This window comes from Mesoplodon densirostris, chromosome 6 (assembly GCF_025265405.1).
Source record: "Mesoplodon densirostris isolate mMesDen1 chromosome 6, mMesDen1 primary haplotype, whole genome shotgun sequence".
Lineage (NCBI taxonomy): Eukaryota > Metazoa > Chordata > Mammalia > Artiodactyla > Ziphiidae > Mesoplodon > Mesoplodon densirostris.
The window spans coordinates 110,909,758-110,928,626 of NC_082666.1; the positions used below are offsets into that span (position 1 = coordinate 110,909,758).

Here is an 18,869-nt window from a genome sequence, read left to right on the forward strand (position 1 = left end):
TCCAAAACCATCCTCATTTCTTATACCAACTGAAAGTTTGGGGGGTTCCCCAAACTACCCTCACATTTGCTAATTTTCTAGGACTCATGGAACTCACTGAAAACCATTCTATTCATGGTTTTGGCTTATCACAGGGAAAGGATACACATAAACATCAGCCAGAGGAAGAGACGCATTGGACAGAGTCTATGAGGGTTCCAAGTGCAGAGCTTCCATTGTTCTCAGGATGCGTTACCCACCCGGCATTGATGTATGACAAGGAATATGGGTATTGCCAACCAGGAAAGCACTACTGAGGCTCACAGTTCAGTTTTTACTGGGGCTTCATTACATGTGCATGATCAATTGAGTATCTCACATGGTTGAACTCTGCCCCCAGGTTGACTGATACTATATGACACATCCTAAATCACATGGTTGTCTTTCTGGCATGGCCAACCTAAGTCTGTTTGGTATGGCCCGTCCCACCCTAAGATTAGATGTGTAAACCCCCATTCTAAACAAAGATAGAGATTACCTCCTAGAAGCTGACAGCAAAGCCCAAACCCCTCTTTGGGGTCAAATTCTTTACTACATAGTTTCCAGTATAAAATATGTTTCAAAGTTAGGTTGTTTTCTACTCCAGAAAGAACTATTGTGTCCTAGTAGAAAGCTATTTAGCTTTCACTGAACAGTAATAAAAGATGAAAGCTAAGGCTCAAAAGCAGGCATTTATCCAAAATTGAGAGGGTTATCTCTGTGGAGTTCTTTTTGGTGACCCTGCCACATTATCCTTGGTATCTTTATAGGGTTTTATATCTTTGAAGGTGTCCCAGAATTTTGCCTTCTGTAGTCATCTCCCCTTCAGTGTGGGAATGACCTCTGACTTGTTTCTAATGAACATTCTAGGATTTTATGGGAAGTCTATGATTTGAATCTCCATCTCAAATCTCTGCTTATGCCTGAAGCCTAGTTGTTTGGTCAAATGAGATAAAGATGCGAACCCAAGTACTTACCGGACTAAAGGCTTAAGTTTAAAGGGAGGGGAATTATGACTCAATATAAAGAAGGGTTAATGTTAAAAATGTATCGTATTTGTGATTTTAATTTTTCTGAGTAGTACATAAGTCTACGTATAATAAATTTGCAACCTAAACATGCAAGGATGGACATATCCATAAATGTCGTGTTATTTACTTGCTAGGCATACCAGGTTATACTTATTTAGGAAATTGGAACATGTAAGAAACTTTGGATTTTTAGCAGTTATGATTTAATTTTGTTTCTAGCTGCTGTTATTCTTTATTTCTAAGATTTAGAAAAAGATGGATTTGGAATCAGGAAGTTGGGGTTTTAGTTCTAGCTTTCTGTGGGTCATATGAATCCTTTGCTACAGTAAAAGTATACAGAAGAGACAGGTTTATTTCTTCTGTTTTTTCCCCATGCAATTGGTTTAGTATGTTACGTGATATGCATACATCTGCATTTTGGGTTAGTGGTTCCAACTTGAGGAATAAAGTAAAAATGTATAGTTTTCAGGTAATATTTAAACACATGCTAAACATTCTCAACCAGTATTATTATAAGCAAATTTATTAAATATCCTTTATTTTTATTTCCTTTCTAATATGTTTGCTAATTAAACTTGGGTTCATGGTATGATTTGGATTTATTTGTTAGTGGTCACAAACACACACAGTTCAGCCTCAGAGCTAATATAGCTAATACTTTGAAGTGTAATGAGAAAACTGATGAATTTTCATCTGTTTCTTTCCTGATATAAATATATCATCTGGTTTTGTTTGCAGCTCTGGTAAGAGGTAGAACTTTATTCTTCCATCCTCCTAGGGAAAGCATTGGTGGTTATTTGTTTTGTTTTCTTTTCAATGAGAAATACTTGGGGTAGGCATGAGTTCCTCTGGACATTTTTGAGTAACAAAAGATGGTTGTTAACCTGCCTCCTTACTTGGCCCTGCAGCTGGAGGACATTTTGTGACGTGTTTATATATACATGCCTTTAAAGGGAGAGCAGAGGTGACCTCTTCTTCCTTATAGACAGGAAGAGTTTGACTACTCTAGCCAGAGGAGCCAGGCAGCCAAGTGCCTTTTGAGGGATGGAGGGGACTCTGCTTCCCACCCTTGTAGGCCATCTAGAGGTGCTTTGGAAAGCTGAACCATCAAATAATGACTTGGAATATGTTTGTTGTGGGTATATGATTTAAGCTCCCTCCTCTCTCTCCCTAATGAAATCGTTAGTAAATTCTGTCTTGTTTACTAATCTTTTGTACAAGTGGAACCTTGCAAGGAACCTGAAAGATGCTAACTCCATTCTAGAGGGTCCCCTAGAGAGCACCAAGGCATGCGAAGCACAGCTGGTGGCTGGGGGCACATATATCCAGTGGGCTGCTGGGCTGGGCATACTGCAGTAATTACTGCTTGTAGGGTACCTGTAACTGGCATGCAGTTTGTTAAATGCTTTGGTATGTACACTATCTCTACTTGTCCTTATAACAGCCCTGTGAGAACCACCTTCCTTATAGAAATGCAGAAAGGGAGGCTTCAAGTAACTTACTCAGAGTCATCTTGCTTAGTTACAGGCGTAAAGTCAGGCTTCTACCAAGGTATATCTGATTTCAAATTCCTTGTTACGAATTGCTAAACTGTGCAGTTTTTTTCTTCACTAAGCCTATTCATTGAAGATTAAAATGTATTTTCATTTGTCAATTTAGGAGGAGGTAAAAATAGGTGCTCCAGAATTCTGAAAATTTGGAGGGTTTTAACTGTGCAAGAGGTGAAATAAGTAATTACCATATCTTTATATTAATCTCACCTTAGGACCTATTTTCTCCACTCTTGCCAATCAGTCCCTACTCACACATCAAAGTACCACCTCTTTGAAGCCTTCAACTGCTTCACATCCTGGCCAGAAATAAAGTCCGTATATCTGTGTTCACATCGTGTTTCAGTTACTGCCACATTGTATTTCTTTCTTCCTTTTGTTAGAGTGAGTTATTAGATTTTATTGTCTCTGTTAAATTTTTAAATAACAGCTTTATTGAAATAATTCACATCTTATGCAATTCACTTTTTTAAAGTGTACAATTCAGTAGTTTTTAGTATTTTCAAACTTGTACAATCATCACTATAATCAATTTCAGAATATTTTCATCACCCCCAAAAGAAAGACTCTATCCATTGTCAGTCACCCCCCAGTTTCCCTTTATTCTCCTGCGCCCCAACCCCAGGCAGCCAATAATCTTTCTGTCTCTATAGACTTGCCTCTTCTAGACATTTTATATAAATGGAATCATATAATAGGTGGTCTTCTGTGACTGACTCTTCACTAGCATAATGTCTTCATGGTTCATCCATGTAGTAACATGTATCAGTACTTCATTCCTTCTTTTGGCTGAATAATTTTCCATTGTGTGGATATACCACATTTTGTTTATCCTTTCATCAGCTGAAGGACATTTGAGTGGTTTCCACTTTTTGGCTATTAATGAATAATGCTGCTATGAACATTTGTGTACATGTTTTTGTGTGAACATATGTGTTCAGTTCTCTTAGGTATATATCTAGGAGTGGAATTGTTGAATCATAGGTAACTAACTTTTTCAAGAACTGCCAGACTGCTTTCCAAAGCAGCTGCACCATTTGACTGCGTCACCAGTGGATTCCACTTTCTGTACCTCCTCATTAATACTTATTATTTGTCTGCCTTTTTGATTATAGCCATCCAGTGAATGTAAAAGGAATATCTCGCTGTGGTTTTGATTTGCATTTTCCTGATGGCTCCTCATTAAATTTTAAATTGTTCTGGGTAAGAAATAGTCTTCTCTTTCTGATCTCCTAAAACACCCACAGTATTTTCCACATATTAGCTCATAATAAATGTTTAAATTTATAACCCTATTTAAAAAAATGTCAATAAAGGGGGAGATGGTCCTTAAAGTTTTTTACCTCTTTGGAAAATGTGCTTTACCCACATCACTAACGTTTTGCTCTTACGTTTACCCTCACACCTGTGTCTCATAGCGTCACAGGTGCACATATGTACTATGTTTGACCTCTCATTACTAAGCCCTGCATACCAAATGACTTGCTGAATGTTAATTAAATGAATGAATGAATGGAGTGTTGTTCATGTTCATTCTGGATTGTTGAGCTTGTCCCTGGGGGCATGTGGGTGTTCTGTTTCTGCTACATGCTAATAACCTAGTCGAAGATATAAAGAGCATTAGAGGCTTCATTTTAAACTGTCATCTCCAGAAAAATAGGCTCACCACTAGAAAACTGCTTTTAAAATATAGTTTTAATTTGTCTTTTTGCATACTATTTAAATTGTTACTGTTTGTTTGAGGGGTTTCCTGTGTAGGCAGTTCCAGATTTGTGTTTATTCCTTATCTGAGGAATTCTGTGAAATATTAGCCTGGTAAATCAAGAAAGTTCATCATAGAAGTTATACTTCATTATAAGGCATACTTAAAATGCTTCAAAATGATATATGATTTTTAAGGATTTAAAGAAGATATCAAAGCTTGTCATTCAAATTTCAAAGGAACTCTATTCAACTTTAACACTATGTAAATAAACATTGGCTGATATACATATATGTTTCTAATATATTGTGCTAGGAAAATAGAAGTGTTTAATTATGTTGATATACTTTCTTGTGCTAACATTAACTTAACCTTGTGAACAGAGCAGTTATTTATTAGCAAATCTTTATGTAACTAAAACTTTTCTTTAGTGAATTTCCTATAGAAACACTGGAATGCAGTCAAGATTGTTTTGTACAATTGCTGAAATTTGCTAAAATACGAATTGTGATAAGATGATTTGGTGGGGTTTTTTAGGTATCCAAATACAGGGTTTAAATATTTGTTGCTTTCGTTCTCTGAGAGAAAAACAAGACTAGTTGATTTCATAAGTCTGTGTGCCTTGGATCCTTAGTACGATAGCCTCTTTTGAAAATCAATAATATCATTCTGTGCTCTAAGTAGTAGGACCAGGGGGGTGGCTGTCATGGTGATGATATTCAAATACAAGTGTGAAAGTTTTTCTGGACATTAGGTCAAAAAAATGGTCTATTCCTTAAATGAGTAGCTGCTGTTACATTAATATAACCTTCTGGCATTTAAACACTATGCTCATAGTGATTTAAAGCACATGGCTTACAGTTCTTAGCTTCTAACACTACTTCTTTCATCATTATTAGAAAAATTACTTTAACAGAAGTGGTCATACTTGCTTTTCTTCTCAACATGATGATAATTTAATATTCAAAGTGTAGTTTTTGATTCCTACTTATTCTAATTTACATTTCTAAAGATTTATATCATTTTGAGTAAGTTCTAATCCTGTGTAATGATGCAAATGTTGTCAACAACCTAAATTCAATCTGATCTCATACTAGTACACAATTCCAAGTATATTACTACGAGCTATGCATATTTAGTTAAATTTATACTGAATAATAAGATTTTGTGAAGTTATAAATGTATACCTATATAGTTTCTTGCCATTCTTGACTTCCATAATAGTGAGGGTCAATGTTTTCATCTGTTCCTTCTTCTTCTGGGGCTTCATGGTGATCATCGTAGTCTTCACTGTCACCATCATCTTGAAATCTCCTGAAAACTTGGGTCTTCAGTTGTATTGTTTGACCATTAGTGCTTCTTTGTTCACCATAATAAATAGTGTGTATATGAGGGAAGCAGAGGAAAATGTATGAACTTATTGGCTCTTTTAGCTTATTTTGATCTACACGAATGTATGTTAAATGATGGTAATGTAGTGGGTCAACAGATGGACACATCAATGTGACATTGATATCTGAAAAATACAAATTAAAAATTAATCCTGCTGTATTACATCCATAATCCTATATTGAAGTTTATTAAAATGTTTATGGGGTATAGTTTTATTAATTAAAATACTTGTAAGTGGAATTAGGTTTAATTATTTTTTACAGTAAACAAATAATAAAATGAAACTATAAATGAATTTTATATTATCAAAATAAACGATGGCTTCATTGGCTATTAAGTAATTATTTAAGTATTAAATAAATTATTTAAGTAATAAATTCTTAGTAGAAACAATCTCAAAAAGAAAAAAGTGAAAATCACCTATAGTTCTACTACTCAGGATCTCATATTTCTTTGTATACTCTACAGTACTAATTCGCAATGTTCAAGGTGATAACATTTAATAGAAAAGACTATAAACCTTGGAGTACACCTTTCTCTGGGGCCAATTTCTGCCATTTCCCTAGCCAGCTTCAAAGCAACCATTTTCAGCAATTTGTAAAGCATACGTTTTTAAAGACTCGTTCTTTAAAAGGTCAAAATACTCTTCTTTCTGTCTTTAAAAGACAATGATGCTCATCAATGAATTCAGTAAAGTTGCAGGATACAAAATTAATACACAGAAATCTGTTGCATTTCTATACACTAACAACGAAATATCAGAAAGAGAAATTAAAGAAACAATCCAACTTACCATCATGTCAAAAAGAGTAAAATAACTAGGAATAAATCTACCTAAGGAGACAAAAGACCTGTCTGTACTCCAAAAACTATAAGATGCTGATGAAAGAAGTAGAAGATGATACAAACAGATGGAAAGATGTACCATGTTCTTGGATTGGAAGAATCAATATTGTCAAAATGACTATACTACCCAAGGCAATCTACAGATTTGGTGCAATCCCTATGAAATGGTATTTTTCACAGAACTAGAACAAAAAAATCTTAAAGTTCATGTGGAGACACAAAAGACCCCGAATAGCCAAAGAAATCTTGAGAAAGAAAAATGGAGCTGGAGGAATCAGGCTCCCTGACTTCAGACTATACTACAAAGCTACAGTCATCAAAATGGTGTGGTACTGGCACAAAAACAGACATATAGATCAATGGAACAGGGTAGAAAGCCCAGAAATAAACCCGCACACCTATGGTCAATTAATCTATGACAGAGGAGGCAAGACTATACAATGGAGGAAAGACAGTGTCTTCAGTAAATGATGCCGGGAAAACTGGACAGCTACATGTAAAAAAATGAAATTAGAACATTCTTTAACACCATACACAAATTAAACTCAAAATGGATTAAAGACCTAAATATAAAACCAGATACTGTAAAACCCTTAGAGGAAAACATAGGCAGAGCACTCTTTGACATAAATCACAGCAATATCTTTTCTAAGCCATCTCCTAGAGTAATGGAAATAAAAAAATAAATAAACAAATGGGACCTCATTAAACTCAAAAGCTTTTGCACAGCAAAGGAAACCATAAAAAAATGAAAAGACAACCTAAAAAATGGAAGAAAATATTTGCAAATGATGCAACCAACAAGGGATTAGTCTCCAAAATTTATAAAGAGCTCATACAACTCCATAACAAAAGACCAAACAACCCAATCAAAAAATGGTCAGGAGACCTAAATAGACATTTCTCTAAAGACGACATCCAGATGGCCCAAGAGGCACATGAAAAGATGCTCAACATCGCTAATTATTAGAGAAATGCAAATCAAAACTACAATGAGATATCACTTCACACCAGTCAGAATGGCCATCATCAAACAATCTATAAACAATAAATGCTGGAGAGGGTGTGGAGAAAAGGGAACCCTCCTACATCGTTGGTGGGAATATAAATTGGTACAGCCACTATGGAGAATGGTATGGAGGTTCCTTAAGAAACTAAAAATACAGCTACCATATGATCCAGCAATCCCACTCCTGGGCATATATCTGGAGAAATCCATGGTTCGAAAGGATAGAGGCACCCCAAATGTCATTGCAGCACTGTTTCCAATAGCCAAGACATGGAAGCAACCTAAATATCCATCAACAGATGAATGGATAAACAAGATATGGTACATATATACAATGGAATATTACTCAGCCATTAAAAAAGAATGAAATAATGCCATTTGCGGCAACATGGATGGACCTGGAGATTATCACACTAAGTGAAGTAAGTCAGAGAAAGAAAAATATCATATAATATCACTTATATGCAGAATCTTAAGAAAAAATGATACAAATGAACTTATTTACACAACAGAAACAGACTCACAGACTGAGAGAATGAACTTATAGTTACCAGGGGGGGAAGAGTGGGGGAGAGGAATAGATTGGTAGTTTGGGATTGACATGTACAACAAGGACATACTCTATAGCACAGGGATTGCTGCTCAATATTCTATAATAACCTAAATGGTAAAAGAATTTGCAAAAGAATAGATACATGTATATGTATAACCGAATCACTTTGCTGTTCACCTGAAACTAACACAACATTGTTAATCAAATATGCTCCAATATAAAATAATTAAAATAAATAAGTAAATAAATAAAAATTTAAAATAAATAGTAAAAATAAAAACAATACACACAAAAAAATGAAATGTTACATACTTTCAATTTCATTATTTTCTAGGTATAGGTGTTCTAAATTTCTTGGAATATAGAATGCTTGCTTCAGTTTGTTGTGTCCAACATTGAGCACTATAAGGTTGGAAAGATTAAAAATATAATATGGGATGTCTTGTAGTTTATTGTGTGACATTCTTAGAGCATGAAGTTTTGGGAGTTCATTGAAGTAATTTTCTGGTATAGCAGATATTGAATTATTTTCTAAAGACAGATACATAAGTGAAGAAGGCAAACCAGGAGGCATTGATTCTAATCTGTTATTACATAGGTTAAGCTGCATTAGTTTTTCCATTTTCGCAAGGATTTTTTCTTGTAGTGTAGAATCATCAATTTGATTGTAACAAAGATCAAGCATGGTCAAGTTTACTAGCCCATTCACAGCATTTGTCTGCAGTCTGGAGATCTGATTGTAACCAAGAAGAATCCTTTCCAAAGAGTTAGGAAGAGGAAACGGAAAGTCTTCTAAATTGTTATGCTGTAGGTGAAGTTGTAGTAGATTTGACAATTTAGCAAACACACCATGATCAATCTTTTGAGATTTAATTTTGTTGTGGCTGAGGTTGATTTCTTTAAGATGAGTGGCATTGATGAATGAATCTGCAGTCACAACCTCAATTTCATTAAACTGAAGATAAACTTGCTGAATGTATGCTGGAATATTTGGGATAGTCTTGAGTTTGCGATTATCACAGTACATTGATGATGGAAAGTTAGGTGGACAGAAGCATTCACTGGCACAACCTAAAGTATGCTGATGAAATGGAACTCCATAATCTTCATTTTGATGAAATTGGAATTCTGGTTGGTAGACATCATCTGGTTCTTGGTCATAATCGTCATCCCATTGATAACTTTCATACTGGCAATATACTTTGACTCCAAGAAAGAAGAAAAGGACACATACTGGACTTGAAAAGCCCATGTTCCTTTTTTTGTCCTATTACAAGGCAAAAAGGAAATATATTGTGGGAAAAGTGAGTAAGCTGAGAATAATTTGTATATAAATTGACAGTTACATAAAATGCATAATATCTGTATCTGTATTGAAATATATAAAAGAATGTCCAGAATTAATGGGTACTGCTCAGACCAAAATTAATGTATAAGGTGGTATTTTTTAAAAAGTCACATACTGCATTGAACCAGACTAAGTAACCATCTTTTAAGAGAATCTCGATTTGTCTTGCATACTAGACTATAGATTTACAATGATAGCATGACATCTCTCCACCCCAAAGCCAAGTGCTCTTTCCGTATAAATGCTGGATGTTCTCACTGACTATTTGGCCCCTTCAGTGATGTTTACTGCCTATGAGAAGAGAGACTCTATGTTTTAGTTACTTAGGAGATTCTTGATATTAACCAAAATTTTCCCACTGCAACTTTTGTTTGTTGATGTTCTTTTCTGCTCTTTGGAAGAACATAGAACACTCCATTTTATGTGAAAGCTTGAGATGTTAAGAATAGCTATCATGTTTCCTCTTAGTGTTTTCTGTCCAAGACTAACTGTGACTTCAAATTTTCCCTGTGAAATAGTTTGCAGAATCCAATTATTTTGTCTCTGACTCTACTTGAATAACTACTTTAAATCACAAACACACACAATATTTACATTCTACAAAATTAGTTACTAATTGGTTATTCTATACATTTTTCCTATTACCTTCCTAGCTTCTTTCTTTCCACTAATATTTTGGAGTTAATTTCTAGATACACAGATATTAAAAATACACTGTCCTGTCTCCCAGGAGTTTAGGTCTTAGTGGAGAATCAGATGATGACCTTGCCTCTTTTTTTCACCAAGAAAATAGAATAGACAATCATTTTCTCTAATATATTGACTTCTATTTAATCTTATCCCTTCCTACATAAAATGCCAAAATGGTAATGGTTTCATCTTTTAAACAATTTTGATTTTGAAATTCATAAAGTTTCCTTTCGCAAATCTAAATAGACTCCATCCATTGTGTCTTTTTATCCGTGTGATTCATGGAGGACATGGCATTTGAATTAGACTTTAAAGAAATGTGAGGGTTCTCAAAGAGGGAAATAGGGAAGATTTGCAGCTAGAAGAGATGAGCAAAAACATGTAAGCAACAAAGGGTGAGATGTTTGGGATGTGGTGGTTAACTGTTGAAGGAGCAAAATAAGACTGTTACAGCCAATCTCAACCAGAACCTAGAGGCCTAAATTGTGACCTCAGGAATTTGCACTCTGGGAATGAACACCTAGTTTAATTCATTAATATAGCTGAGCCATAATCTTCACACTGCAGTGTTCATGCATCAAGTAAGATAGAGTCCTGGGAGAAGTGAAAGAGTATGGTCTCATCCCAAAGGGCAGTATTCAGTGCTGGCTGACCCAGACAGGGCACTGGGAAGCTCCCAGTGGGTATGATTAGGAGTGCTTTTTCACCTGCTATAATTAGTGACCCTGTACTAGGTGTTGTGTGTGGACATGGTTAGAAAAGAGCCTTGCAAATATTATTAGCGATTTCATTAGTTTGATTGGGTTACTTGATGATTGTCTTGAATTTTAGGGGTGAGGCACTGTGCTTGGTGGGAAATACAGAAATGAAGAAAATATGAAGACATGAGCATACAATTTAGTGCATACAATTTAGTAGACAAGAGAGGAACAGCACAGTGAACCATATTCTCAGGCAGAGGGAAATATGGTTTGCAGCAGAGATACCAGTGCTGTGGGAACCAGTGGCTTAACCCTGCTTGCGGGAGACAGGGAAACCTTTGCAGACATTATTTGGCCAAGATTTTGGGAGATTCACAGGAATGGGTATAGAACACCCTATACATATTACTCTCTAGTTGATAATAGTTTATGTATTAAAATTATAGTATTTTATTATACTCATTATGCTATAACATATCAACTTTTTTTTAAAGTGCTTGTCATACTTCATTTAAAGTACTGCACCATGGAGTTGAGATGAAAGTAGAAGCAGAGGCAGAGACATGCAGCTGTGCGGGGTCAGGCCATGTAGGGGGTCTCAGGAGCTGACTGATACACAGTTGAACTTTGAAAAGAGTACTGCTCATCAGAACTCTGAATTTTATCCTTGTGTTAGAACATCAGTAATCATCAGTTAGTAACCTTACATTTGAGAAATAAAGTCATGACTGTTCAACAGCTACAAGAAATTGTTGGGGAAAAAGGAGACCAGGATGATACTTTTGGTTCATCACTTACCTTTGCCTAGGAATCAAGACCTCATGACGAGGGCCTCTCTGAAAATAAAGGGATTCTTAGTATTATCTGCTTTTGGTCTTCTTGGCCGCCTAAGAAGAAAGGTCTTTCCCTGAAGACAGTTTCTCTTCTAAATCTGAACTCATCATTATTGTCCTCATCCACTGAGGACCTCGGCCCTGTAGCTCAACCTTGTCCCACTCCCTTTTCAATAAGTGCTGTTTTCTGGTCTGAAATCCATTCCATCTCCATTGATATACCCATTATTTTCTATTTTTCTTACTCCTCAACTTCACCCCTGATCATTTTCCCTGTAATAGTGCTCTCTTATTTCTTTTTATCCAAATTTTTCATTCAGCTAATCTTTTACCAGCCATTTACAAGGCATATTTTTATTACTTCTGCATTTATGTTCGGCAATTTATGCTTTGTCTCCTATAGGATAACTCATAGCAAAACATTATAACTCACTGTCAATCATCTCATTTCTCAACCTCTAATTTTTGACAGACTCTAGTACAATGCACAGTTTGTAAGTGCTCACAGATTTGTTGAATGCATGATTGATTTTTTGTTATAGATTACATCTTGTTAGTGATGTTTATTGCTACTAATGTTGATTATTTCTAGGCATTTATTTCACCACAGTGATTTCTCTAAATGAACATTTTCAGAGAACATGGCTATTCTCTTTTCTATTGAATATTTCTCTGTCACAATATACTGTATTCACTTTCCTACCTGTATTCCTTACCTTGTTTAGTAGAAAAATCACAAATGTGAAAAAGAAAGTTTAAAGCAAACTGAAATATGTTACCAGGTTTTTTTAATTACTCATTAATATGAATTTTTCATATTATAGCTAAAAAAGTTTCTATGTCATAACATTTCTCTTACCTGGAAAAAAGCACTCGTGCTTTCATCAAGAAAGTTCTAATTTAAATTACTAATAAAAATGAGATGGAACTTTGTCCTGGAAAGTTTAAAGTAATTGGAAAGCTTCATAGCATTTTATTATTTTAAAAACTTAATTGTTTTATTGATATGCCACAGAAACTAAAATATAAGAAACCAAGTATTAGGATATGACTCAGAATTTTTTCCAAAGCAGTTTTAAATTTAACTCTGTAAAATTAAAGTTGTGTACATCACTATCACACACAAGGCCTAAGGAAGTAAAACTTTTGCTATTAAAAATATGAAAGTCTCAAAATTATTTTTAGCCATAATACATTTGGATCTTAATTAACTGAAACCCAAGAAACTAGAACCTTCAGTGCTAGATAGAGTACTTGTATTTTCTCTTTGAGGAAGAGGCAAACACATCGTAACGTCAGGGATTTGATTAATAAAGAAATTTTGAGAAAATTTCTAGTGAAATTTGTACAAATACCCATTTCTCTAAAACCAGAATCTCTAGCATTGCTCAGATGTATGGCTCAAAGGCGTTCGCTGGTTTTTTGTCACTTAAAGTTGAGAGGGAGAGGGAGAGGGAGAGAGAACCAGAAAATTATTCCATTAACATGAGAATCTTTCATTCAAAGTAAAAAAAAATCTAAACAAAGATCATTTATTGGGTAAATCTTAAGTTAGAACATTAAATTCCCTATATTATTTCCCTGAATATTTTTGCTAATCAAATTTTAATTTAGCTTTTACCAGATATTGCTTATAAAAATGTGCATTTATGATGGCTACAATCTATTTTAATGTTAAATCAAATATATTTTAAACAGTAGGAATATTTTCTTTAAAAATTGAAAATTATTTTATCATCATACCTGTTGAGTTTGCTTTGGTTTTCAGGGGCTGATGAATTTGCAAATCCTGTAAATGAATCAGAAATTCCTAAATTCTTAAACTGAATCTCTTAAAAATCCACAGTAACTGTGTGTCCAGGCAGGGCTGTCCCTTGAATTGCTATAGCAATTTAAGCAAATATAATCTACTTGGAAAATACTTGGGTTGAATTAAAATTATGTATTTCTTTTCATTATCCAAAACTTTGTGGACTCAAATTAAAATGCTTGTGTTCTTGGTCAGATTTATGTGGCTTACTTCTTTCTTTTCCCCTTAATTTTGGTTTGAGGTATGGCAAGAATTTCCTCTAGTATGAAAGGCAAACAGAACTAAATGAAACAGCATGTACTGATTACTGTTTTTATTTTCATTTTCATGCCAAAGAATTCTTCAAAGTAAGGTCCACTGTAATATGGAGCTCAGTGTCTTGGCATTTTAAGGTGGAACTCAGAGTCATCTTGAGACCTCGGTTGTCTGATACTGTGTGTTCACACCAGTGCTTCCTTTTATTAAGACAAGGAACCAGGATTAGAAACATACAGCGTTTCACATCTAGTTTATTTTAGAAATGAAATAGATGGTCATTGGTGACACAGATTAAATATATTACTTTTCCATACAAAGAAGTATACCTTCTTTTCTATCAGCTATCCCCTTTCTCACCTTCCTCCCAAATACATCCACTAGCATGCGTTCTAATAACCTTTGAAATAAAATTAATCTCTTAGTTATGGAATTCACTCAGAAGGTATATCTCTGATTTGTCTGTTTTTACTAGTACAAAAAGATAATTTTATCGTATTGAATAAGATGGAATTAGGAGCTTCTGTTGACCAGCTATTATTGCCTTTATTTTGCAGATGTAGAAAATTTACAAATTTCACTGAGCTGTCTCTCTTGAAGAGTGGCAGTTAACTACTTAAATGCTATATTTTTATACCAATATTTTCATATTTTAAACAGAGAGTTAACTTGTATCTGTTGGCAGTGAACTTTGAGTTCATTCTTTGGGAGATTCTTTCAAGCTTGTACAAACTAATAAGGTAAAGTGATTCTTGGAATTTGTTTTTGTTTCCTCAAAATAGTATTTTCCATTAGGTTTTTATAAAGAATGCGCAAGATTTATTTCGTTGTACTTCAGATTTTTAAAAAGTGTACAGTGTTTCAAGAGTTGTTTTGGCAATACTGTGAAAATCTCATCTATTATTTGAGACACTGGTATGTAAAACGTGGCAGACCATATTTGGGCCAAGATTTCATCTTGTTACTGATCTTTTCCATATGTTTCCTTTTAGTGTTTGTTCTTAAAACTCAGACTTCCACACTAAGGAAAAGAGAGCAAGTCTGTACTTTTTCCAAAAATCATTCTACATGCCCTCACAGTTCTTTTGGAAGGTTAATGTAAAGTTAACAGCTTAATTTTTATTAAATTCTTCTTTTAACTCTGTGATTTGAACTTATGATAGTGATTATATTGTTCATGTTCCTAACAAATGTGAAAATATTTATCAATAGATAGCTAGAACACTCAGAATTGAAAGCGTCTAGGAAATTTAAATAAGGTTGATGGTGTCCAGGAGGTTTAGGTTTGGCAGGGGGTGGGAAGGGTGGTTTGAGTCAGGCCTTAGAAGAAAACTAGAAGCTGCAAGTGATTGTGATAGTTCATTGTTTCAGTTGGTGGTTATTTTATTTTATTTAAAAATTGTTTTTAATTTTATTTATTTATTTTTAGCTGTGCTGCACGGCTTGCAGGATCTTAGTTCCCTGACCAGGGACTGAACCCTCGCCCTTGGCAGTGAAAGCACAGAGCCCTAACCACTGGGAAACCAGGGAATTCCCTCAGTTGGTGGTTATAATTGTAGCAATTAGGGAAAGAAGTTAGTTGAATTGGTGAAAGTCTAAATTATATTCTATGATTATAATTTGACTGAAGTAGATAAACTATCTCAGAGCCAAATAACTAATGCTGGCTAGGAAAGGTCTGACTGAGACTGGTAATTATGGTAATAAACCATAATAAAGATTTTTAATTCATTTATTCATCCAGCTAATATTTGTTGAGCACCTACTTTGTTCAAGGCAGTTTTAGGTGCTGAGAACCCAGCAGTAAAAGTCCCTGTTATCACTGAAGAGAAAGAGAGAAAATAAACATATCAAGTGGTGTGGAGTGCAATGGAGAAGAACAAAGCAAGGCAGAGGGGTAAAAATGAATGAGCACAGGTGTTTAAGTCAGTATTTCTGACACTACTGTGATGTATGATGGAAAGGAATGGTTATGTAACTGTGTGGTGAATGGGGGAGCCAGGTGTCTCACTGCTGGAGGGAGGTTACAGATAAACAAGTGGAGGTGGTGGGAATGAAAGGCTACAGTTGTTTTAGATCTCTTTAATACTTAACATTATCTAACTTTCCCCCCAATTTTTAGGTATATGATGGTATTACTTGTGATTTTAATTTCCATTTCCCTGATTACTAAAGAGGTTGAACATTTTTTCAAATGTTTTTCAGCCATTTGGATTTTCTCTTCTGAGGTATGCCTGTTAATGTTTTTGCTCATTTTTCTGTTGTGTTATTTGTCTTTTTCTTATTTATTTTTAGGGTTTTTTAATATGTTTATGGATAGCCATTTTTTATTATATGTGTGACACTGTCATCATTTTTCAATTGATTCTCTTGGGTTTTTCAGGTACATACGAATCATATGCAAATGATATTGTACCTTCTTTCTAATTGTTTTTAAGAGGATAGCTCTTATTTCAAGAAGATATTTTGCAAATCTTTACTCCTCAGACAACTGGACTGTTGCTTTGTGTTTCTCCTGGTTAACTCCTAAGTAAATCACATGAGATAAAAGTACAATTCAAATCAATAAGCCACGTGATAAAAAAACTGGAAGACATCATAGAAACTTCATCAAATAAGGAGGTATAGAGAGAAGAATTTAAAAAGACCAGCATACTACCAGCCACAGACGGCAAAGAGAGAGCAAGGAAGCACTCAAAGGCTCATGGAGCAGCCAGTACTTTCCACCCTCACAGAGTAAAGTTTCAAGATAATATACACAATTAAAAAGTAGTTGTCTGGGGCTTCCCTGGTGGCGCAGTGGTTGAGAATTTGCCTGCCAATGCAGGGGACACGGGTTCGAGCCCTGGTCTGGGAAGATCCCACATGCCGCGGAGCAACTAGCCCCGTGAGCCACAATTACTGAGCCTGCGCGTCTGGAGCCTGTGCTCCACAACAAGAAAGGCCGCGATAGTCAGAGGCCTGCGCACCGCGATGAGGAGTGGACCCCACTTGCCGCAACTAGAGAAAGCCCTCGCACAGAAACGAAGAGTCAATACAGCCATAAATAAATAAATGAATGAATGAATGAATGAAGTTGTATAATCCATTAAATTTTTTTTTTTCACTGACTGGGACTGAGTACAAAACAATAGCATTTTCGGACTCAGGAAAGGGTGATAAGATGTGTTTCCCTTTGCCCAATTAATGGGAATGCCAAATAAATGGGAATGTTTTCTTTTCTGTTAAAGGAGAGGGTGGGCCATGTGGATCCAGGAAGCAGAATTCCTATTACTTACGTTTACTCAAGTTAACAGTTATTAAGGAAATTTTTAGGAGAGGGTTATACAGGAGTGAAGTACTGACACATACTGAAATTTTTAGGACAGGATGGCAAGGTTCTGGGATGGGTATGTCTGCTTGGTGGAGTGAGTGAATGAATGGATGTTTGCTGGATGAAGTGGGAGTATGAACTGGGAAGGGGCACGGAAGAACCTCTGGAGTGATAGAAATCTTTTATATCTTGATCTGCTTTGAACGAATGGTGCTAAGACAACTGGAACACATGCAAAAATTTACTGAAAATGGGAGAAAGACCTAAGTGTTAGAGCTAATATGGTTAAATTTTAGAAGAAAATATAATGTTAGTCATTGTGACCTTGGATTAGGCTTCAGTTTCTTAGATGTGGCACTAAAAGCGCAAGAATCAGAAGAAAAAATAGGTAAATTGGATGTCATTAAAATTTGAATTGTTTTCTGTGCCAAAGACACTATCAAGAAAGTGGGAAAAAAAAAAAAAAAACAACCCACACATGGGAGAAAAATTTTGCAAATCATATATCTGATTAAGAACTTGTGTCTGGAATAAATAAAGAACTCGTACAACTCACTAATAATAATAATAATATTAAAATGAGTGAAGGATCTGAATTAATGTTTCTCCAAAGGTAACAAATGGTCCATAAACACATGAAAAGATGCTCAACATCACTAGTCATCAGGAAAATGCAAATCAGAGCACAATGAAGTACCACTTCACATTCTCTAGGATAGCTGAAATAAAAAATATGGACAATTACAAGTGCTGGTGAGGATGTGGAGATTTTGGAATCTACATATATTGCTGATGAAAATTAAAAATGGCACAGCCACTTTGGAAAACAATCTATAGTTCCTCAAAAAGTTAAACATAAAGTTGCCATTTGACCCGTCAGTTTTACTCCTCAGTATATACCCAGGAAAAGTGAAGACATACGTTCACACAAAGACTTGAATGCACATATTTATAACAGCCAGAAAGTAGAAACAACTTATATGTCGATCAGCTGGTGAATGGATGAATAAGTGTGGTCCATCTATACAATGGAATATTATTTGGCAATAAAAAGGAGTGAAGTACTGACACATGCTACGACATGAATGAACCTTGAAAACATTATAAGTGGAAGAAACCAGTCACAAAAGACCACATATTATATGATTCCATTTATATGAAATGTCCAGAATAGGCAACTTGATAGAAACAGTGGATTTGTGGTTACCTAAGGCTGGGAGTAAATGACATTAATCAGGACAGGGTTTCTTTTTGGAGTGATAAAAATGTTCTGAAATTGATTGTGGTGATGGCTGCTAAGCTTGAATATATTAAAAACCTTTGAACTGTATACTTTAAATGGTAAATTGTACAGTATGTGAATTATATCCACAATAAACCTGTTATTAAAAATAATAATAGGGACTTCCGGGTAAGATGGCGGAAGAGTAAGACACGGAGATCACCGTCCTCCCCACGGATACACCAGAAATACAGCTACACGTGAAACAACTCCTACAGAACACCTACTGAACGCTGGCAGAAGACCCCAGACCTCCAAAAAGGCAAGAAACTCCCCACATACCTGGCTAGGGCGGAGCGGAGAGATTCCCGTGTGGAGGGTCGGTGCCAGGCGGCGCTCACCGGCCCGAGAGGCTTGTCTGCTCGCCCCGGCGGCGCTGGAAGCTGAGGCTCGGGCTTCGGTCGGAGCGCGGGGAGAGGACTGGGGCTGGCGGCGAGAACTCAGCTGGAAGGGGGCTAGTGAGCCACGGCTAGCCGGCAGGGAGTCCGGGAAAACTCTGGAGCTGCCAAAGAGGCAGGAGACTTTTTCTTCCCTCT

The 18,869-nt window shown here is 35.6% G+C and overlaps 2 protein-coding genes across 4 annotated transcripts in view; one reads left to right on the forward strand and one right to left on the reverse strand.

Annotated features, from left to right (window-relative positions):
• The window catches only part of CENPP (centromere protein P), a 242,351-nt gene that overhangs the window by 82,330 nt on the left and 141,152 nt on the right, over positions 1-18,869 (forward strand). The gene's annotated exons all lie outside the window — the stretch shown is intronic.
• OMD (osteomodulin) lies at positions 3,034-13,661 on the reverse strand. 2 transcript variants are annotated; one of them, XM_060101190.1, is made up of 4 exons: positions 13,417-13,661; positions 11,639-11,676; positions 8,414-9,368; positions 3,034-5,817 (listed from the first exon to the last, which is right to left on the reverse strand). In XM_060101190.1, exons 3-4 carry the CDS (start codon positions 9,351-9,353, stop codon positions 5,489-5,491), a joined length of 1,269 nt encoding a protein of 422 aa, XP_059957173.1. In that variant the 5' UTR covers positions 9,354-9,368; positions 11,639-11,676; positions 13,417-13,661; the 3' UTR covers positions 3,034-5,488. The 2 variants fall into 2 exon arrangements, with proteins under 2 accessions (XP_059957173.1, XP_059957172.1); XM_060101189.1 differs by lacking the exon at positions 11,639-11,676.

Excerpts from the sequence above, each read along its gene's own strand:
- OMD (XM_060101189.1), bottom strand. The coding sequence starts at position 9,353 with ATGGGCTTTTCAAGTCCAGTATGTGTCCTTTTCTTCTTTCTTGGAGTC. Across the intron at positions 5,818-8,413 it reads AGAAAATAATGAAATTGAAA|ATATCAATGTCACATTGATG; the intron begins GTATGTAACATT and ends TGTATTTTTCAG.